The sequence below is a fragment of the Oryctolagus cuniculus genome, chromosome 15 (genome assembly GCF_051225735.1).
Source record: "Oryctolagus cuniculus isolate XC-2025 breed Fujian yellow rabbit chromosome 15, ASM5122573v1, whole genome shotgun sequence".
Taxonomy (NCBI): domain Eukaryota; kingdom Metazoa; phylum Chordata; class Mammalia; order Lagomorpha; family Leporidae; genus Oryctolagus; species Oryctolagus cuniculus.
The window spans coordinates 28,821,987-28,844,346 of NC_142881.1; the positions used below are offsets into that span (position 1 = coordinate 28,821,987).

General features: G+C 47.8%; 1 protein-coding gene and 1 long non-coding RNA gene across 6 annotated transcripts in view; one reads left to right on the forward strand and one right to left on the reverse strand.

Moving 5' to 3' along the window:
• SLF2 (SMC5/6 complex localization factor 2) overlaps positions 1–14,490 on the reverse strand; it is a 67,046-nt gene extending 52,556 nt beyond the window's left edge. For 2 of the 3 annotated variants that reach the window (XM_002718659.6, XM_089314478.1), the window contains exon 1: positions 400–721. In XM_002718659.6, coding sequence (XP_002718705.3) covers positions 400–539 — 140 coding nt within the window. In that variant the 5' untranslated portion in view covers positions 540–721. Of the gene's footprint in view, positions 1–399; positions 722–13,972 lie in introns of those variants that run through there. The other variant, XM_008270365.5, reaches the window with a different exon arrangement.
• Positions 304–17,166, forward strand: LOC127484233 (uncharacterized). Of its 3 annotated transcripts, XR_016222004.1 has the most exons (3): positions 304–729; positions 2,260–2,523; positions 16,036–17,166. It is a non-coding gene; the product is annotated as an uncharacterized LOC127484233 (long non-coding RNA). The 3 variants fall into 3 exon arrangements; XR_011382325.2 differs by lacking the exon at positions 16,036–17,166 and having other exon boundaries at positions 2,260–4,064; XR_011382324.2 differs by lacking the exon at positions 16,036–17,166 and having other exon boundaries at positions 304–694; positions 2,260–4,064.
• The last annotated feature ends 5,194 nt before the right edge of the window (positions 17,167–22,360 follow it).

Below are 22,360 nucleotides of genomic sequence, written 5' to 3' on the forward strand. Positions count from 1 at the left end.
TACCGTGTACACGGGACTGTTAGGTTACCCGCACACAAGTTCTCCCACAAATTAGGATCAGAACTGAGAACGCACAGAAAACGACCTACGTATGCGGTAAGCAGTTAGGGCCCCGGGTCCAGCTCTCGGAAGGTCAGAAAACACCTCGACCTAAGGCAGGTTCTTCAGCGCCATCCAGGCTGGTGGTCACTAGACCAGGAGCTGCTTCCCAACTCCAGAGAAGCGAACTCCAACTCCCAGCAGCCCCTGCGCGGAGGCGGGGCGAGCATCGCCGGCCTCCGGAACGCCGAGGCCTGAGCTCGCAGAGGATGGCGGGAACTGAAAAGCGGCCGTCCGCAGTCCTCCCCTCCTACCCTTGCCCCCGCGACCCGGCCCCTTCTCAAGCCCTCTGCACGGTACCTGTCCCCAGGACTCTCTGGTCTTTTTCCCGCTGCAGCAGGGGCCGTACTACCCGGTCTCAGATGGCAGCGCGGGGGCGACGACCCCGGGGCTGGGGATGAGGGGAAACCTGGCCTAGCGGGCATGCAGCGCCTTGTCATGTCGGCGCCGCTGACGACGGCGGCATGAGCTGTGGCTGGAGAAGATGGGTGCGTGGTTGCCGTCTTGCTGCTGGGGCTCAGAGAAGCTGTCGGAGCAGAGGTGGGCGGCACCCCCTTCTCTCTTCATGGCGGTTCTCTCTTCGGAAGTGACTCCGGTGCGAGCGGGAAGGAACCTGAGGACCAGTAGGGGGTGGGTCTTTGCTGGGACATTCGCGGTCTGATTGGCTAGCGTGGCGGTCATTCCGGTTGTGGTGCAATTGAAAGATGCAGCTTCAGGAGAAGGCGGGATTTCGGAAAGGGGGAGGGGAGGGACAAACTGCTCCCCCTCTCCGTCACGTGCGCCGGGGGCGCGCGCCTCCGCCTCGGGGCTGGCGGCCGCGGCGGGGAGCGCGGGGGCCGGAGAGGCGGCTCGCCGCGGGCTCTGCGGCAGCTGGTGACACCCGCCTCCGGCGGAGGGGTGAGGGTGGCAGGAGTAAGCCGCAGCCGGGCAGCTGCCCTCAGTGAGGATGGCCAGCAGTTGGGCGTCTTATGTCATAGATTGTGCTGAATTCGGCGCTCCCCAGCTGCTTATTACATCGTCCCTAGAAGGTCTTAGGCCAGAGTGCCATCACGCTGTCACCGTTTCCTCTGTGGTCTGCACAGCCAGACCTGAAGATCTGCCCATTCTCTGAGGGTTCTTTTTTAAGTGTTCTATATTCTGTTTTTGAAAGGGCGCCACCAGCAACAAAACCCCCATTGGAATAGGGACAGTTGTTCCGTAAAAGCATTTTGAGTTATCCATGAAGACTCTGCAGCTGGCTTACCCGGAGTTTGTGAAAGGAACATGGAATCAGCTTGCAGTTACCCTTGTTAAGTTTGGATTGCGTGGGTTAATGAAAGCTGCCGGCAGTCCTCAGGCCTCCTTAGAGGCTGATAGCCAGGACTTTTCTTTAGACTGAGAGAGTGTCTTTGAACCTCAGTCTCCACATCTGTACAGTGGGTATATTATTCTTTTTTGGGTAATTATAAACCATAAAAGTAAGAAGTATCGTAGGCTGTGCAGTCAGATTCTGTTATGTAATCAGTACTGAGTAAATCAGTTCCCTGTCTCTGTTCTCCACACGTTCAGTGAAATTAACCTTCTACAAAATCTTCTAGAGACAGGTCAAATACTCTTAGAGTAACCGTTAGCAATCAAAGTACCTGTCTCAAGGATGTCCAGGTTTTAATGGCCAGGGCTGTTCAATCAATTGGATGGAGCAGAATCTTAAATGCCACAGAAGAATTTGTACTCATCTTTCAACTTGCGGTACTAGATTGGTACTAGATTGGACTGTGTTGGTCGGTTGCTAAGCAGGCCCGCCTGACCTGAAGTTCCCCTCCTTGCCCTTCCCAGTTATCCCTCGGGAGGAAGGATTAATGAGGACTGAAGTGGCCAACAGACTGGCAAAGCAGAGGGTACAGGTGTCGCTGCCATCCAAGAGGCACGTTTGCACAGCTGCCTACTAGGCAGTGGTAGTGCAAGAAAGGAAATTCCAAAATAAAAGGGCGCTTTTCAGCTGCTAGTAGAATTTACTGCTTTTTTTGGTGAGCATTGCTCCTTATGTAAAAAGAGCAAAGTGTGTTAAATAATAACTTGTTTGTTTGTATAAGGGGGTTTTTCACGTGTCTTATTTCTTGTCTCTTGATTCGGTGTTCTCTGGTGCATATTTCTTTTTTTCTTTTTTTTTTTTTTTGACAGAGCTACAGACAGAGAGAGACAGAAAGGTCTTCCTTCCATTGGTTCACTCCCCAAATGGCCGCCACGGCTGGCGCTGCGCTGATCCGAAGCCAGGAGCCAGGTACTTCTTCCTGGTCTCCCATGCGGGTGCAGGGCCCAAGCACTTGGGCCATCCTCCACTGACTTCCCAGGCCACAGCAGAGAGCTGGACTGGAAGAGGAGCAACCGGGACTAGAACCCAGTGCCTGTATGAGATGCCGGCACCGCAGGCAGAGGATTAACCAAGTGAGCCACGGCGCCGGCCCCTGGTGCATATTTCTACGCTAGGAAGTTCCTGCTTCCAGAACACAGCACATCTCCAAAACATTGAATCCAGTTTGTTTCATTGCATGCTCAGCCCATAAAAAGAGTAATGCATAAGAAAACATGTTCTGCATGATCAGTTAGCGGCTTTTCTTGGATCTTAGCGTTAGAATCGTTCAGCCTCTAAGGCATCACTTTAAAGTCTGTACTGACTCCACAAACAGCAGTTTTCACATTTTCTTAATCTGAGCAACAGATTATGGAGTTAAGTGAGGCAAGAAATTCCTTGATCAATAAATGGAGATGGAGTCGTAATGAAAACACAATTTTAAAAGTCTCCTCAACAGAGAAGTAGTTATCTAAATCCTCAATAAGCATCAAGGCCCTTCTTTGTTTAAGCAGTATGTTGGAAAGTGACACAGGTTTGGGATGCAGTGTAAGATAGGTTCAACAGACTAACAGGATGGCTGGGAGTCTCTAAGGCTCTCTCTGTCCCCTGGTGTTTGTAACCCTTCTCCCCGCCTTGCAATGCATGCACATAAGCCAAGCACAACCAACTGTGGCACACGAAGGCCAGGAACTAGTACGCTGGGTAAGAGATGTTCAGAGTTCAGGGTATGCAAGAGGGGAGAGAACACCAGGTGGGGCTGCGGGGGACGGAGTACAAGCAAACCTGAGTAAGAGATTTAAGATGAAATAGCCAGGACTGGAAAAATAATTTGGCGAAATTCAGGCTGGGTAACGGTGAAAAGCTGATTTGGGAAGACTTCAGGACTTGGCGGTGAGGACCTAAGACCACTGGGACAGAACAGCTTTTGGGGGATGCGGCGCAGCTCAGTTTCTTACCTTGAGTTGCTGAAGTGGAAGGGAGAGGAGCCGGCTCTGGCCTTGACAGAAGGGATGGGCCAGCAGTTGAAATAATGTTACGTGAACTATCTGACAAGTTTGCTGAGAGAGTCAGGCTGACGGTGGGAGTGGTGTAACTGATAGCAGAAATGCGAAGCAATCAGAGCTTGAACAGCCTGTGCAGATGGGCTCACACAGAACCTTAGCAGGCAGGGAACAAAAGGTCACTAAGTTACAGAGAATGTTACTAAAAAGCAGGGGCCTCTAAAAGGAATTTAGGATTATCCAGTAATGACGAATTTGTGTTCTGAAATCGCTACGGCCCGGAATGCCTCCCAAGGCTCTTGGAGGGCACTGGAGTCCAGGCCAAGAGACAAGGATAAGGAACCAACTCAGAGAAACAGGAAATAATGAAGTTCAAAGCCTGCCAGACAAAGGAGCACGCAGTGGTCTCGAGACACGAAGATGAGCTCCCAGCGGCCACCCAAGTCACTTTGCAAACGATGCTGAATTCAAAACTGCCCAAAAAGTGCTTGGAAAAACCCCTGGCTGGGTTTCAGGGGCTTCTGGAGAAACGCCCAATGTAATATGCAACTTAAACTTCCTGGGAATAATTCATAAAACTGCGCTAACACCCATCTGGCATTAAAGAAAGTCAGGTTCTTGTTACTTCGTTATGGGATAGTGCAAAGCGATTTCTCACACTCCAGACACATGAAAAGCATGTTTGATCTTTTTTTTTTTTTTTTTTTTTTTTTTTTTTTGACAGGTAGAGTTATAGACAGTGAGAGAGAGACAGAGAGAAAGGTCTTCCTTCCGTTGGTTCACCCCCCAAATGGCCACTACGGCCGGAGCTTAGCTGATCTGAAGCCAGGAGCCGGGTGCTTTTTCCTGGTCTCCCATGCGGGTGCAGAGGCCCAAGCACGTGGGCCATCCTCCACTGCACTCCCGGGCCACAGCAGAGAGCTGGACTGGAAGAGGAGCAACCAGGATTAGTACCCAGTGCCCCAACTGGGACTAGAACCCGGGGTGCCTGCGCCACAGACGGAGGATTAGCCAAGTGAACCACAGCAGTGGCCATGCTGTTGTTGTTTTTAACATGCTTTGTGACCTATTACCTCAATTTGAAAACCCTCTAACAGGCTGCTGAGTGACAAACATCTGACTATAGCCTGGAATCCTTAAAAGAAAAAAAAAAAAGTATTTCCCAAACCATGTCTTCTATTTCAAATGTAAATGTAAATGCAGTATCTATGCCTATCAGTACTGGTAAACAAGATAACTATAAAAGATACTTGTACAAGGGACTGCACTGGGGTGTAGTGGGTTAAGCCACAGGCTGCCAGCTGCTCCACTTCAGATCCACTCCCTGAATGGGCTAGAAAAGCAGCAGAGGACAGACCAAGTCCTTGGGCCCCTGCACCCACATGGGAGGCCCAGAAGAAGCTCCTGGCTCCTGGCTTTGGCCTGGCCCAGCCCCAGCAGCTGCAGCTATGTGGGGAGTGAACCAGCAGATGAAAGATTTTTCTCACTGTAACTCTTTGAAATAAATAAATCTTTAAAAAAGAAAAAAATAAATATTTACTTATTGTCATTTTCATTTTAAAGGCAGAGAGACAGACAGAAATCTTCCATCTGCTAGCTCACTCTCTAAATGCCAACAACAGCCAGGGCAGGGCCAGGCCACAGTCAGGAGCTGGGAACTCAATCTGGCTCTCCCGCATGGGTGAGCTCAAGTACTTGAGCACAGTCTGCTGCCTTGAAAAGTGCACACTGGCAGGACGTTAGAAGGGGAGCAGAGCAGGCAGGACTTAAACCAGACTAGTCCCGGTTGGGGCGCAGGGGTCTGTCCCGGTTGCTCCTCTTCTAGTCCAGCTCTCTGCTGTGGCCCGGGAAGGCAGTGGAGGATGGCCCAGGTCCTTGGGCCCTGCACCCGCATGGGAGACCAGGAGGAAGCACCTGGCTCCTGGCTTCGGATCGGCGCAGTGCACCGGCGGTAGCAGCCACTTGGGGGGTGAACCAACAGAAAAAGGAAGACCTTTCTCTTTCTCTCTGTCTCTCTCTCTCACTCTGCCTGTCAAAAAAAAAAAAAAAAAAAAAAATGGGATGGAGAATTCTGGTACATTGCATATAGTATATGAACATATGTTCAGCAAAATTTTCACTTCTTCAGTTGTGTGTGTATCTTACATGGTGGTGGTGTAAAGGATATTCCAGTGGCCCACAGCAGAGCCAAACACACAAAATGTTTGGAAGCTGTCGCTGTGACCTGTATTCACGTTTCATGCTTCTGCGTATTCGTGGCTGGCCCTGAACAGCAGAAGCTTTTGGCCGGGGGAAAGGGATGACCTTCCTTTGGTCACTCCAAGGCAAGGCAGTGGAGGCCAAACTTGGGCTCTCTTTCTGCCCTTCTGTGGCCAAATCCTATAGGAGTGGGAGAGACATGGAGAGAGTTCCGTGAACACCCGATGTTCTTTCCAAAGAGGCTTGCTGTGATTTTGTGATGTTCAGTCCACCTTAGCCACAGGTTCACATCTGTGGATTCAACTGACTGTGAATTGAGAATTTTTTTTTTAAAAAAAGAACCTGCAAAGTTCCAAAAGCAAAGCTTCAGTTTGCTGTGTTCTGAGCACTGTTCTGAATCCTTGCAGGGGGTACGTCGGTGCCGCCTGCTGCAACCTGCTGTGCTTTTGCAGGGCACAAGTTGCTTGAGCACTGTTTACCTTGTGTCTCATTGTGTACCAGGTGGTTAGACCTACAGGGCTTGGGTACAGTAAGTACAGAACAGTTCACATAGCATTTACATTGTGTTGGGTATTGTAGGTAATCTAGAGATGATCAGAAGTCTGAGGGAGGATGTCCATGAGTCACTTGCAATACGATGCCATTTTATGTAAGGAACTTCAGCTTCCCCAGATCCCGGTGTCCTCTGAGAGGCCTGGGCCAGTTACCCTCTGGATACCGAGGAACAACTGGTAGTCAGATATTTTGGTTTTCACCCATGGTTCCTAGCTCACAGCTCCTATTGCGTGACTAGAACAATAAAGGTAAAAGTCCTTTGTTATCTGCAACAATCCTTTTAAACCTAAGTTTATGTTGATATGATGACAGCCTTATTAATGTAACCTATCAGCTATAGTTGAGTGTATGTTAATCTTACTCAGTCACATCTGCATTTATGTTGATAAGTAACTACCTTATTAGCATAAGCTCATTAAACTGCAGGATGAGGAGTTCCTTGCCAGGGGAACTAACCCTGTGCTCAGAGTTGGATTCACAGCCCATACCCCAAGGAGGGAGAGGGGCTGAAGGTTGAGCTAATGACCAATGGCCAATGATTTAATCAGTCATGCTACATGAAGCTTCCATAAAGTCCCAAAAGGAACTGGGTTTGAGGATCCCGTGGAGAGCCAAATACACGGAGGCTTCCAAGAAGATGAACAGAAAAGGGTGACACACAGGAGGGTGGCACAGTCCAAACTCCACAGAGACTGAAGCTCCTGCACTCAGGGCCCCTCCAGATCCCAGAGGGGTTGACTCATCTCGCTGTTTGCTTGTCTCCTTTAACATATCTTTACCACTAAGCTAAGGAATGTGTTTCCCTGAGTTCTGTGAGCCACTCTAGCAAATTATCTGACTGTAAGAAGGAAGGCTGTGTGGGAATCCTGATTTATAGCCAGAAGGTCAGAAGTTCCCAAGGCCAGGGCTTGCAACTGGCATCGTGTGTGTGTGGTGGGGGAGTCTTGAGGGATGGACTCTCAGGCGTCAGGAGCTGATGTTACAGTGTCAGCATTAGGGGACCCAGCTGGTGCTCACTGCAGAGCTGATCGCTTGCTGGTGGGAAGAAACTCCCTCACATTCGGGGCTCATAGAAGTGCTGTGAGAGCCTGGCCAGAGAGTCTGGTGTTTTTTTTTTTCCCTATTAGCTTGCCTTTTCCCTTCCCAAGCTGAGTAGCCTCTAGGTGGGGAAGAGTGGCTGAGGTGACCCTATCAGGTCCTGCTGTGTCCTCTGTCACAGTAAGGACTGCAGGTGAGAAATGAGAGAGAAGGGACAGTGCTGCAAAAGAGGCAGGAAGATCTCAGATCTCTTGTCCACCCAGCCCCTCACTAAAACCACACTACCCTGCAGCTGGAGAGAGACTGCTCTTGCTCCCTCGTGGCGCTCTTCCCAGCATTCAACACATCTGCCATGGCCCTTTTCTTCAGTGGACTCTGGCCTCTCTATAGAGTCATTCTTGCCACCTCCACCACCCTCAAGCTTCAGCAACACCAGAATACTGATAAGGTGGCATCTGTGTCAGCGAAAATTCCCTGGAAAAGAAATCTAGGATGAAAGGAAGACTTTATTTCAGGAAACAGCTTGCTAACTGGGGAGGGTGCAGCCTTCTGTATAAGAAAGAAAGTGCATCTCAAAGAAGCAAAGAGAGGGCTGTCTTAGATGCAGAAAGTTCCTGCCCAGGCTCCCACTCTGATCCGCTAGGAACTTAGGATGCAAGCTTGCAGGAAACACTCAGGCCTGATTGATGTTTAAAACTGACCACAGATCCTAGTTCATTGGTCAGGTCTGGGTGGCCAAATGCTTTTTGGAGGCCAGTCATCTCTGTGGTTGAAGCAGGAGCATGCCTGGACAGGGGCTGTAAGATGCTGTTTCCAGGCGCACGGAGCAGAGCAGTGTGCGTTTCACAGCCAGTCAGCAAGCGGCTACTCAGCTCCAGTTTGAACTTCAGGCCCCTTTTGCCACTCCGGACTCAAGGCAAACGGTTGACTTCTTCCAGGGTTTCCAGGAGGTAATACAAGTTAAGTGCCTCAGGCCCACCTTCCCCACTTTCATAGAGATGGCATCGGAGAAACATTTCTTAACAATGACACTGAAAACCAGGGGTCAGGCACTGTTTGTTCTAGGATGGCCTGTGGATATGGGTCTGACCCATTTCATCTGTACCACATTCCTCTGAATTAGAAAATGGTGGCCTTTATCCATGTGTTGTCTGCACAGGCATGATGATAAATGGCACCTGGTACTCGGCCCCAGGGAGGAGAGATGTGGGGCTGGGGGAGAACCAGAGGGCACATTCCGCCCTCTCCAGGCCACAATTTCCAGTGGGAATGCAGGACCAGCATTGCCCCTCTCTGTCAAAAGCTAGGGAGCAGAGGGGAGGGACGGTGAGGGGGAGACGGGACAGACCTGCCATGAATATGTGCAGCCCCTCTATGTTTTGACACATTCCCTAACATTTGTTTATTCCTGTAGTACTGCGAGATCATGCTCTCTTAAAGCAAATGTCTCTTGGAAGCAAAAAGAGGAGGAAACTGTGAGTGCTTTTGGTATCCAGAGGAGTATTATCGGGAGTAGTCGATTCCCACTCAGGGGCTTTCAAAGAAATTGCCTTACTTTACCCACGGTCAACATCTATGGGCATTGAGAAGGACTAATAAGGGGCCGATGCTGTGGCATAATGGGTAAACCCGCCACCGCCTGCAGTGCCGGCATCCCATATGGGCGCCGGTTTGGACCGGCTCAGCTCCAGCTGTTGCAGCCATTTGGAGAGTGAACAATTGGATGGAAGACCTCTCCCTCTCTCTCTCTCTCTGCCTGTGCCTCTCTGTAACTCTACCTTTCAAATAAATAAATAAATCTTAAAAAAAAAAAAAAAAAAAGAATGACCAATAGCCTTATCTAAAGTAGAAAATATACATGTCCTTTGACCCGGCAATTCCTCTTCTAATGTATTTTTTTTTTTTTTTTTGACAGGCAGAGTGGACAGTGAGAGAGACAGAGAGAAAGGTCTTCCTTTGCTGTTGGTTCACCCTCCTGTGGCCGCCGCGGCCGCCATGCTGAGGCCGGCGCGCTGCGCTGATCCGAAGCCAGGAGCCAGGTACTTATCCTGGTCTCCCATGGGGTGCAGGGCCCAAGCACTTGGGCCATCCTCCACTGCACTCCCTGGCCACAGCAGAGAGCTGGCCTGGAAGAGGGGCAAACGGGACAGAATCCAGCGCCCCGACCGGGACTAGAACCCGGTGTGCCGGCGCCGCAAGGTGGAGGATTAGCCTAGTGAGCCACGGCGCCGGCCTCTAATGTATCTTTGAGATGTACTCCGATATTCACAAAGGTAGCATTGCAACACTGCAGTAGCAACAGGCTGAATGGACTAAATAGTCCAGTGATAGGGAACTAGTTACACAAATGATGGCACATTCACACAGTCATATAACAGACTATAGTCAGGAAGTCGGAATTATGCACACAGGACGTGTTAGGGTTAAATGTGCAGATCTGTGGCTTTGGGCACCCTTTCTGTGCCTCTGTGCTCACATGTAAAGGGGAATGATGATAGTGCCTACCTTGTAAATGTTTGTGAGCATTAAATGAATTATATAATTAAAGTGCTTACCACAGTGCCTGAAATGTAGTGAGTATAAAGTTTAGTAATTTTTATTGGTAATATAAACCGATGTGGCATAATCTCATATATAAAGCTTTTTATCCATTTTATTTGTATTTGGAAGGCAGAGAGACAGATACACAAACAAAAGATCTCCCATTTACTCTCTAAGTGCCTGCAAAAGCCAGGACTGGGCTAGATTGAAGCCAGGAGCCGGGAACTCAGTCTGGGTCTCCCAGTTGGGTGACAGGAACCCAAGTACTTGAACCATCACTTGCAGCCTCCTAGGTTGTTCATTAACAGGAAGCTGCAATTAGGAATGGAGCTGGAAATTGAGCTCAGATACTCCAATATGGGATGTGGATGTCCCAAGGGATGTTTCAACCACTACAGCAAATACCCATCCCTCTAAGATATGTTGTGAAAATAATACGTTGCAGGAAGTATAGTGCTTTGTATGTATGTCCCTGTTTGTATATCAGCAAACAGGATTATTTGCATGCATATGCCAGGATTATCTCTGGGAGGATTCCGTGCTGCTTAAGTGAATTGCTGACTGCAGCCTGGTGCTCTGTGTGGATGCATCCTCACTGAACCAGTCCCCAGCCGCCTGACTAGTTAGCCCCTTTCAGTCTTTTGTACTAATAATGCTGCAGTGAATGCCTTTATATATCCATCTTTGTGAGCACAGAAGTATATCTCTTAAGTTGCATTAGAAGGGAAATTGTTGGGTCAAAGGACATGTATGTTTTTAAACATGTATTTTTATTCAAAAGACAATATGACAGAGAGGGGGGAGAGAGAGAGAGAGCGAGAGCGAGTGAGCAAGCAAGCAAGCAAGCTTCCATCTGCCGGTTCAGTCTTCAACTGTTTGCAATAGCTGGGGCTGGGCAAGGCTGAATCCAGGAGCCCAGGATTCCATCCGGGTCTCCCATGTGAGGGGCAGGGCCCAAAAACTTGGGCCGTCTTCCCTTGCATTTCCAGGCACATTAGCATGAAGCTGGATTGGAAACAGAGAACTACGACTCCAACACTTTGATATGGGTTGTGAGCATCATAAGCTGTAGATTAACCTGCTGTATCACAACGCCAGCCCCCATTTTATAGTTTTGATAGATATTGACCAATAGTGCTTTTCAGAGTCCAGCTTGCTTATAGGTAAAGAAGCTCAACAATGGTTGCCTGTGGAGAGGTTTCCCTCTATGTGTAAATTTATATTTGACTAGGTACATATCTTGCTTTTCCAAAGAAATACATAAATATCTACCTATGTCTATCTCATAAAAAAAAAAAAAGGACCAATGATTCGGCTGAAAAGGTCTGCTAAGTGTTCTGCTCCATGCTTTCAATGAAGACTTTGCAGGTGGCCCCTCCTGCTTCCTTGTTCCCCTTCTCAGATCTCGCCACTGACATCTCTGCTCTTCCTCCCTGCTACTTGTGGGCAGTGTAGCTGCCATTATGTGGCTTATCAGGGATTTGATAGGGTAAACATTTGTTGCTGGGCTCTTGAGTCAGCATACCTCTTTATCTTCACTCCCCCAGCCCCAAATATGATTTCCTCTCCTTCTGTGTTTCTTATCTCCGTGAATAGTTTCATCATTTCCCACTCCAACCCGTCACCCAAGCCAAAAACCTGGGAGTCGGATAATGCCTTCCTCAGTCACCCTTCGTCCCCACGTGTTAGCAGTCACGGAGTCTGAGTTTGCACCAAATAACACTGGTATGCTTCCTTCTGTCTTACACACACAACTATTTGATTTGACTTTTCTTTTTTAGAAATACAAAAAATACAGACAAACACAAAATAACATTACAAACACATATTCACAACTCCAAACTGTGACTCAACATTTTGTCCAGTTTCTTGTCTTGTTTGGTCTTTTTGTTTTTATAGAAAGACAGTATCAGTCCTTTTTAACTACCATACTCAATTTAGCTTCCCTCTCCCCTACTATTGTGATTTTCAAGTTCACTAGACATTTTGTACATACACCAATATGAATATTTAGTCATAAAATTGGGTATGATTGTTTCATATATATTTAAAGAATATTCGTACAGGGATGCTGTTAACATACCACACGTGATTGGTCCAGTACAAGCAGTGCTATCATGGACATCTCTGTACCCGTTCCTGTGTGCCCATGCAAGAATTTCCATGGGTTCCATGCTCAGAAGGGAAATTACTGGGTCACTGGGTATTTGCGTTATCAAGTTTATTGCATCTGTCAAATTGCTTTCCATAAATGGTGACTTGGTCTATAGCCCCACTGGCTATATAAGAGAGAGCTCCAGTAGTTGATATTGTCACCCTTTTTTGTGGTTGCCCGTATGAATGGTGAAAATAGCTTCTCATTGTTTTATTTTGAATACCTTGATTAGTAGTGAATAGCTCTTCAGACTTTTTTTTTTGGAGGGGGGCTACTTGGATCCTTCCTTTATTAATTGCCTATTTCTGTATTTCACTCATTTTCTACTAAGTTGTTTTTGTTTTTCTTACTGGTTTGGAGATATATATATATATTAACAGGCAGAGTGGACAGTGAGAGAGAGAGACAGAGAGAAAGGCTTTCTTTTTGCCGTTGGTTCACCCTCCAATGGCCGCTGTGACTGGCGCGCTGCAGCCGGTGCACCGCGCTGATCCAAAGCCAGGAGCCAGGTGCTTCCTCCTGGTCTCCCATGCGGGTGCAGGGCCCAAGCACTTGGGCCATCCTCCACTGCACTCCTGGGCCACAGTAGAGAGCTGGCCTGGAAGAGGGGCAAACGGGACAGAATCCGGTGCCCTGACTGGGACTAGAACCCAGTGTGCCGGTGCCGCAAGGCGGAGGATTAGCCTATTGAGCCGTGGCGCTGGCTTGGTTTGGATATTTCTAAAAATGCATATTTTGAAAACTCAGAACCCCTGTCCATCCCTCCTGATACAGGTCCTGGTCTGCCCTTGCAAAGTCTCTTGCAACAGCTTTCAAATTGGCCTCCTTGCCTTCTGTAGCCTAAACTACCTTCGTAATAAGCAAATCTGAGCATGCTGCTCCCAAACTCGTTACCCACAGGAAAACAAAATGAAACAAAAGCATCCCCCCCAACAAAACCATACAAAACCTTCAAACGCATTGTACATCTTGCCGTTCTAGGAACTTGATGGGCCCCTTCTCTGCCCATGCTGTGTTGTCACACCGCTCCTCCCTGCACAGCTCACAGGGAGCCGCTCAGACCAGTGGTCATGGCCATCCTCTGAACATACCAGTCCCACTCCTGCTGCTGGACTTCTGTGCCAGCCATTGGTGGTGACACTTGCTCTCCTACTAAAAATTTCCCTGACATCCCTAAAGAGACCTCATGGTTCCTTGCTCAAACCTTATACCCCCTATGAATCCACTATAATAGTCACGATTTTGCATTGAAATGATTGATTATGACTTTTCCAAAGCTTCGTTTGGATAAAGCTCTGACTATTCATCTCGAGAGACAGTATAGCAGCATGGTTAGGAGTGTGGGCTCTGAAGCCAGACAGGCTGGGTTTGAATCTTAGCCCTGTTACTCTGGGAAGTTACGTAACCTCTCCATGCCTCAGATCCCCATCTGTAAAATGGAGGTAGTGATAGTCCCCATCCCATTGGCTCGTAGTAAATCAGTTAGTATTACAAAGTGCTTATAACAGTCCCGGGCATTAGGAGATGTTCAGTAGTGTTAATTCTGATGATTCTGATTCATTAACTCATTATTAGTACCTATCATTCATAGCAGGCACTGGCATACTTGCATGAATGCCAGGTCTACCCACCCAGATGTCTTAATTAGGCATTTTGAGAATTAAGACTGAATCCGTCCAGTGGTTTTGGGGTGGTACATCCTCAAGGGGGATAGATCCCACAGCTGGATTAGTTTTCCCAGGCCGTCTCCCGCCCAGCCCTGACTTCCTCTGAGGTTCCTAGAGGAGGCACACCTGGGGCGAGAGCAGTGCTAGCCCAGGCGACACTTGAACATCCCTGAATTAAGTTTCAGGAGTCAGTTCACTGTCACTTAGTTCTGGCTCCAGTCTTTGTCAGTAGTGCCCCCTTTACTTCCTTCTGTCCCCAGCCTCTCGCTTCCCCACAGAAACAACTGGAGGTACTGGAAAAATGCATTACTTGAAATGAACCTGAGAACATCGTTTGCATTTTAAAGACCTTGGCTAGCCCGCCCCGTCCTCTCCCGCCACTCACCAAATCCGCCTTTTCCCTCTTCTCTTCACTCTTGCAGCCGGCTACAGTCTGAGGTCTCAACATGTGGAAAGCCCAAACCTCCTGTGCCAAGATTCCCTCAGAATCCAGTTTCCCACGTGGGGCCTCACAGGCTCTTTACCATAATGTTCTCATCTGAACTCTTCCAAGCACAGAATTCTTACTCCGCGTTCTTCTTGTGACCAGAGCAGAAAGAAACCTTTGCTGTGTAGTCAGGAACAGGAAAATGTACTTTGTTATTGTTTTGTAGAGCATAGCCTACAAATGCCACGCCTGATTTTCTCAGAGGCCCTTAGAATGCTGCTGGCTTAGATCACAAATGAAAAATTCAGATGTGGACAGGTGGGAAAGTCAAGGGATCAGCCTGGGGGATTCTGGGTGTCTCCAATTCAGCAGGACAAATGGAAAAACAACAGGTGTCCACAGATGTCCCGACACACAAGGCTCACTTTGAGATTGAATTCTCTCATGAAATCTGCCCCTTCTTTGTGTGGCTCCCCAACCCCCACCCCCACCCCAACCTCTGCAGGGCTCAGAAAACTATGCATTCTACTGGCCTTATGTTACAGGTACCATGAGGTCATGTGTGACTCACTCAGGATTAGCTGGCTTTAGGACTCAAAGTTCTGACATTTTCAGGCTGTTAGTCATACTATGTTATAGCCTCCCTACTTCCATGATAATTAAAAACTTCATGTTGGTTTAAGCAAATACTCGGGGCTGTCGTGATTGATAGGACAGAGATCTGGTGGGGTCCTCAGAGTGCACAGTGCTCTATTTAAGAAGACAGTTTCGGCCAGCACGCAGCTCACTAGGCTAATCCTCGCCTGCGGCACCGGCACCCCAGATTCTAGTCCCAGTTGGGGCGTCAGATTCTGTCCTGGTTGCTCCTCTTCCAGGCCAGCTCTCTGCTGTGGCCCGGGAAGGCAGTGCTTGGGCCCTGCACCTGCATGGGAGACCAGGAGGAAGCACCTGGCTCCTGGCTTCGGATGGGCGCAGCGGCCAGCTGTGGCGGCCATTTGGGGGGTGAACCAATGGAAAAGGAAGACCTTTCTGTCTGTCTGTCTGTCTGTCTCTCACTGTCTAACTCTGCCTGTCCAAAAAAAAAAAAAAAAAAAAAAAAAAGACTTTCAGGTAGGGTAAGAAGGTATATGGGGGTGCTTCAGAAGTCTATGGAGGGCTGGTATTGTGGCACAGTCAGGTGAGCTGCTGCTTGTGACACTGGCATCCCATTTCAGAGTGCCAGTTTGAGTCCCAGCTTCTCTGCTTCCAATCCAGTTTCCTCCCAATGCTCCTGGGAGGCAGTGGAGGATGACCCTAGGGCTTGGACCTCACCCCCCATGTGGGAGAGCTGGGCAGAGTTTCTGGCTCCTGGCTTTGGCCTAGCCCAGCCGTGGCCTGGCTGTTGTGGAGTGTGAACCAGCAGATGAAGGGTCTCTGTATTACTTTGTTCTTCAAATAAATCTTTAAATATGTGTGTGTGTGTGGGTGTGTGTGTGTGTGTGTATGGAGGATTGCGTAAGTTATATGCAAATACTATGTCCTTTTATACTCAGGATTTTATACTTCAGCTTCTATGGATTTGGGTATCTGCAGGGGTCCTAGAACCAATCTGCTATGGATATCAAGGGATGACTTGAAAACTTGTTCCTCTGCCTCAGATAGGGATATAACTTTAATCTCTGATTTCTTCCTTTACCCAGGATCATAGACAAAACTGCAGTATTAGTGTACGTTCTTTTCATACACATACAGGATGTTTACAAAGAATAGACCATGTGCTAAGCCTTAACAAGATTCAGTCGCGTGCTAATACACTGATACTAGACAAATAACAGTTTCTGTTAACAATGCAGTGTAACTGAAATTCAGTGACGAAAGTACCACATTTAAGTATTAAATAACTAATTTAAGACACAACCTAATTCTAAATTCTCTAGCACAGATAATGTAAAAGAAAAACTTAATGAATTTTGATTTTTTACCTTTTTTCTAATTATGGTAAGAACATTTTTGAAGATTTATTCATTTATTTTATTTGAAAGGCAGAGTGACAAAGAAGGAAAGACAGAGAAATCTTCCATCCACTGGTTCATTCTCTGGATGACCCCAACAGCTGGAGCTGGTCCAGCCAGAAGCCAAGAGCCCAGAAACCCATCGGATGCATTAGCAGGAAGCTGGATTGGAAACAGAGCCTCCGGGACTTGAACCGGGTCTCCCATATGAGATGCTGACATAACAAGCGGCACCACACCAGCCTCTCTAAGACCTTTACTGCTGAGCAGAACTGCCCGTGAGTCAAGTTAATTCACATCTCACCTGTGTCCATACAGGTTTGAAGACAGTTCATTTGCTTGTGAACTCAATTCTGGACCTGGGGAAAGCCTCCTTGCCAGTGCTTATGACACCCCTGTATTCAGGCCAAGGAAATGCCTCCATTATCCTGACTCTTGGTCACAGGCACTAGCATTTGAAAGACTCTGTTAATCTCTGGAGAGGAGCCCACACCTGCCAGGCAGCTAATGTTTAAAAAGATTGACATGGACAGATGCTCAGCCTATCTCTTACGTTAAAAATGTTACAAGCAAATGTGTATTGTATGCATTATCTAATTTGTAAACCAGGCACATGCCTGAGGCACCAAGAAAGAAAAATATGTATATGTAATTTTTTAAAACATTGAAATAATTATTAGAGGAAAAGTGAAAACAGACTTTTTTGTTTATATTATTGTTCTAATATTTTTATTTTGATCCACACATGAGCAGGAGGAGAGGACATGTTATCTATTTTCAGGCTTAAGGTTGCCTAAGTTATAAGTCTGGCTGTGATTTTATTATATTAATTCTGTGAAAATTCACATATATGTTCATATGTATGAAATGTTTGGAGGGGGCTGGTGCTGTGGCTCAGCAGGTTAAAGCCTTGGCCTGCAGCACCGGCATCCCACATGGGCGCCGGTTTGAGTCTGAGCTCTTCCACTTCCAATCTAGCTCTTTGCTAATGTGCCTGGGAAAGCAGAAAAGGATGGCCCAAGTTTTGGGCCCCTGCACCCACGTGGGAGACCTGGAAGAAGCTCTGGCCGTTGCAGCCATTTGGGGAGTGAACCAGCAGATGGAAGACCTCTCTCTGTAACTCTGTCTTTCAAATAAACAAAATAAATCTTAAAAAAAAAAGAGAGAGAAATGTTCGTAGATGCAGAGAAAGTAATCTAGATACATGCACCTCAACTTAACAATGGTTGTATCCCTGAGAGCTAGAATTTTAATTTCTGCCTTACATATTTCTGTAATTTTTGACATTTTACAGTGACTACTAAGTCAGGAAAACAATGAAGATTAAAAACAAAACACAAAGTGCAGCCCTTGCTCACGTGGCTGTGTGAGGTCTCACCTGGTTTCTGGCTGCCAAACACTGGGGCAAACATCTCCCGGAAACAGCCTGAGGCGCATCCCCGGTTCTCTGCAGCATCCTCAGATCCTCGACCCCTCACTGCCACCCCTGGCCTCTGGCCACTCCCTGCTCTGCCCCCTCGGCCGGCTGGGCTCTGCAGCCATTCGTCTGACTCTTAAGATTCCAGCTCAGACCCCCTAATAAAAATCCTTCTTTTTCCTCTGTAAACAGAGCTTCTGGACATTTTATTGTGTGGTCCAGAACTTGCTGTAAACGTTCTGGCGAGCTGGATGAAAGTAAAATGTGGATGTGAGCAATTAGAGAAGCGGAGCACAAGGACTCTCGCAAGGCTGTGTCTCAGTGAGAGGTGGCAGGGGCGTCAGTCCCAGGCAGGGGGTACTCACCGGTTTCCTGTTGGTGCAGAGAGGCGATCCCAGCGTTAGGGGTGTTGGGAGGTGCTGGGGGGGGGGCGGTCTTTGATGGGCTGGGAGACTTTCCTGGGTGGAGAAGCAACAGGGGCTGGAGCTTCCTGAAAACAAAGGCTGTTGGGACCAACTGGGATTTAGAGGGCTTTAGCTAATCCGTGGCTTGGAGACACATAGATTACCTGTCTGGCCTGTGTGATGGTGTCTTACACAGAGACTATCCAACAAAGGAGAGGCCTAGGAGAACAGGGCTCCTCTGGGCCACTTCCCAGGTAAAGCTGATGGCAACATAGAGCAGCTTTTGTTTGATGAACATTTAGTTGGCCACCCAGGGAGAAGGAGAGGGAGAGGGAGAGAGAGAGAGGGAGGAGGGTGGTAAGGGCTTCCGCTAACCGTATTAGAAGAGCCAGGTATGGGAACCAAATTTTGTAACACCTGCAAGTTCTTGGCTATGTGTGGCTTCCTCGGTTGTGTTTGTATTTTCCACACCTGTTTCCATGGTGATTAGCAGTAAATCAATGGCAGTAAAACTGTAAAAGCTTTAAAGTAAAATATGGGGAGGCATCGTTGCATAGCTGGTTAAGCTGCTGCTTGGGGTGTTCGTGTCCCATATCCGAGTGAGTGGTTCAAGTCCCAGCTACACCACGCTTGTTTTCAATCCAGCTCCCTGTTAATGCTTTGGCAAAGGCAGTGGATCATGGCCCAAGTATTTGGGCCCATGTCACCTGCTTAGGAGACCTGTATGGAATTCTGGGATCCTGGCTTTGGCCTGGCCTAGCCCTGGTTCTTGAGGCCATTTGGGGAGTGAACCAGTGGATGGAAGATCTAGCTCTCCCTCTTTGTCACTCTGCCTTTCAAATAAATGAATGAATCTTTTTTAGCAAATAAAATAAGATGTGTTTGTCTTTTGGGGCAACAGTGAAAGGGAAGCTGAGGGCCAGCACTGTAGCACACGTAGGTAAAGCCACTGCCTGCAGTGCCAGCATCCCATATGGGCGCTGGTTCAAGACCAAGCTGCTCCACTTCTGATCCAGCTCTCTGTTATGGCCCGGGAAAGCAGTAGAAGATGGTCCAAGTGCTTGGGACCCTGCACCCACGTGGGAGATCCAGAAGAAGCTCCTGGCTCCTGGCTCCTGGCTCCAGATCGGCGCAGCTCCGGCCATTGCGGCCAGCTGGGGAGTGAATCAATGGATAGAAGACCTCTCTCTCTTTCCCTGCCTCTCCTTCTTTCTCTCTGTAACTCTGACTTTCAAATAAATAAATAAATCTTAAAAAAAAAAAAGAAAGAAAGAAAGAAAGGGAAGCTGGGAAGGCTGACAGAGGCATTTCCCTATGGAGGAGAAAGCGGGCTGGCACTGGTGCCCTTGGCAGGAGGTCCAGGAGATCCTGATCTGGTGCAACCTTGGGCCAGCAAGGCCTGGGGTACTTAGTTAAAATAATAAAGGAGGGGGCCCGAGCCATGGTGCACTAGGTTAATCCTCCGCCTGTGGCGCCCTCATCCCATATAGGCACCGGTTCTAGTCCCGGTTACTCCTCTTCCAGTCCAGCTCTCTGCTGTGGCCTGGGAAAGCAGCAGAGGATGGCCTGAGTGCTTGGGCCCCTGCACCCACCTGGGAGACCAGGAAGAGGCACCTGGCTCCTGGCTTCGGATCAGCGCAGCTCCAATCGTGGAGGCCATTTGGGGAGTGAACCAACGGAAGGAAGACCTTTCTCTCTGTCTCTCTCTCAGTGTCTGTAATTCTACCTGTCAAATAAATAAATAAAATCTTTTAAAAAAACTACATAAAAAATAAAAAAGGAAATAACCCTCCCCTCATTTTACTTGCCCCTCTGCTGTGACCCTTATTTCATACCTACCTCACATAATAAATTGCCCTGTGCCTGTTTTCATTTATATTTACATCTTTACATCTGGATGTAATGATACAACTACGGGGGCCAGCGTTGTGATATAGTAGGTAAAGCCGCCACCTGTGATGCTGACATCCATGTGGGCTCCAATTGAAGTCCTGGTTGCTCTACTTCCGAATCAACTCCCTGCTAATGTACCCAGGAAAGCAGCAGCAGATGACCAAGTGCTTGGGCCCCTGCTACCCACATGGGAGACATGGAAGAAGCTCTGGCACCTGGCCTCAGCCTGGCCCAACTCCAGCAGTTGCGGCCATCTGGGGATCTGGGGAAAGGCAGATCTCTCTCTCTCTCTCTCCCCCTTTCCCTCTCCCACTTTCTAACTCTTTCAAATAAATAAGTAAATCTTAATCAAAAAAATGAAGATAATTATGCTGCCCATGTTCTTACATTCCTAGACACCTAGTACAGAACTGGACATGTATCAGGGGTCAATATATTTTTCTTTCTTTTTTTCTTGTAAAGAATTTTACTTCTATATGAATAGGAACAATGCATAAATATAAATTTTTTGTTTACTCTTTTCCTTGGCTTTTTTTCCTGCCTCTTCTCAAGTTCATGTAATCATATGTAAATAGAACACACACACACACACACACACACACACACAGGAGCCATTCAAACAGCTCATGAAAGATGAAATTAAAAGATTATACAAAAATTCTGAAATCCATACGCATTTTTTTACAATGTGCATTTTTCACTAACCTTTTGAAATGCTCTCATATAAGTTTTTTCTTTCTATTTTGTAAAAATATGATTATATGGGGCCTGTGTTGTGGTGTAGCACCCATAAGGATACTGATTTGAGTCCTGGCTGCTCCTCTTCCCATCCAAGTCCCTGCTAATGGTCTTGGAAAAGCAGCAGCAGATAACCCAAGTGCTTGGGTTCCTGTACCCATGCGGGAAATCTAGAGAAAACTCCTGGCTCCTGGCTTTGGTCTGGCCCAGGCCTGGCTGTTGTAGCTGTTAGGGGACTGAACCAGCAGATAGATGATTTTCTCTCTCTCTCTCTCTCTCTCCCCCTCCCTTTTTCCTTTCCTCCCTCTCCCTCTCTCTGTAACTCTGCCTTTCAAATGAATAAAATAAATTTTTTAAAACATCTTTATTTTGCTTGAAAGTCACAGTTACACAGAGAGAGGCGATGCAGAGAGAGAGAGGTCTTCCATCTGCTGGTTCACTCCCCAGATGGCCGTAATGGCCGGAGCTGTGTTGATCCAAAGCCAGGAGCCAGGAGCTTCTTCCTGGTCTCCCAAAACCTCAGTAAGACTTCTTGCAAAAGAAAAAGAAGAAAAAAAAAATCTCTTGGAAGTTCAAGTGAACCACAATACCATTTTATTCTTTTTTTTTAAAGATTTATTTTATTTATTTGGAAGACAGAGTTACAGAGAGAAGTAGAGACAGAGATGTCATCCATCTGCTGGTTCACTCCCCAGATGGCCGCACAGCCGGAGCTACACCGATCTGAAGCCAAGAGCCAGGAGCTTTCTCCGGGTCTCCCACATGGGTGCAGGGTCCCAAGGACCTGGGCCATCTTCTACTACTTTCCCAGGCCATAGCAGAGAGCTGTATCGGAAGAGGAGCAGCCAGGACTAGAACCTGTGCCCATATGGGGTGCTGGTGCTTCAATCCTGGGCTTTAACATGCTGTGCCACAGCGCCAGCCCCCATTTCATTCTTTTTGTTTAAAGATCATTTATTGGAAAGGCAGAGGGGGCATGAGAAGTGGGGACAGGGGAGGAGAGGTATCTTCCATCCACAAGTTCACTCCCAAAATATCCATAACATTCAAGGATGCACCAGACATAAATCAAGAGTGAGGAGTTCCATTTAGGTCTCCCACATGGGTGGCAAGGACCCAGGTATTTAAGCCATTATCTGCTGCCTCCTAGGGTATACATTAATGGGAAGCTGGATCAGAACTTATTCCTTTAGTGGATGCATCGTAGTAGAGGTGTGGCTGTGCTATGCTTTATTCAAGGTGTGGTTATGCTGGAGCCCCAGCTTTCTTTTTTCTTTTTCTTTTTTGTTAAAAAGATTTGTTTTATTTACTTGACAGAGCTACAGAGAGTAAGGGAAAGACAGAAAGCTCTTCCATCCGCTGATTCACTCTCCAGTGGCCACACGGCTGAGGCTGGGCCAGGTGGAAGCCAGAAGCTTGAAACTCCATATGGGTCTCCCACGTGGGGCCGTCCTCTGCTGCTTTCCCAGGAGCAGTAGCAAGGAGCTAGATCAGAAGCGGAGCAGCCAGGAGTCCAACCAAGGCTCCCACGTGGAATGTACACATTGCAAACAGCTTCCAACTGGCTGCGCCATGATGCTGCCCTCAAGCCCCTGGCTTTCTCCAGCTGATTGCTCACATCTCCTCCCAACCTGGCACACAGTGACATCAAGTTGGTTGCTTAAAACTGGCCCCTATTCAGGGTTTTAATTTGTTTCTGTACCCCTCCCCCCGGGATGAAGGTGGGGAGAATGGCTAGCCCAAAGCAGCAATGCTGATCTGTCATCCTGATGTACTTATCTTATGTCCTGGTGTTTGCTTTTCTGTGGGATTGAGGAGTCAGAGAATACATATTTTCAGTTTCTAAGGATGTTGCCAGGTTAGAAAGGATTGTAGAAATTTACATTTCGACCAGCAGCATGAA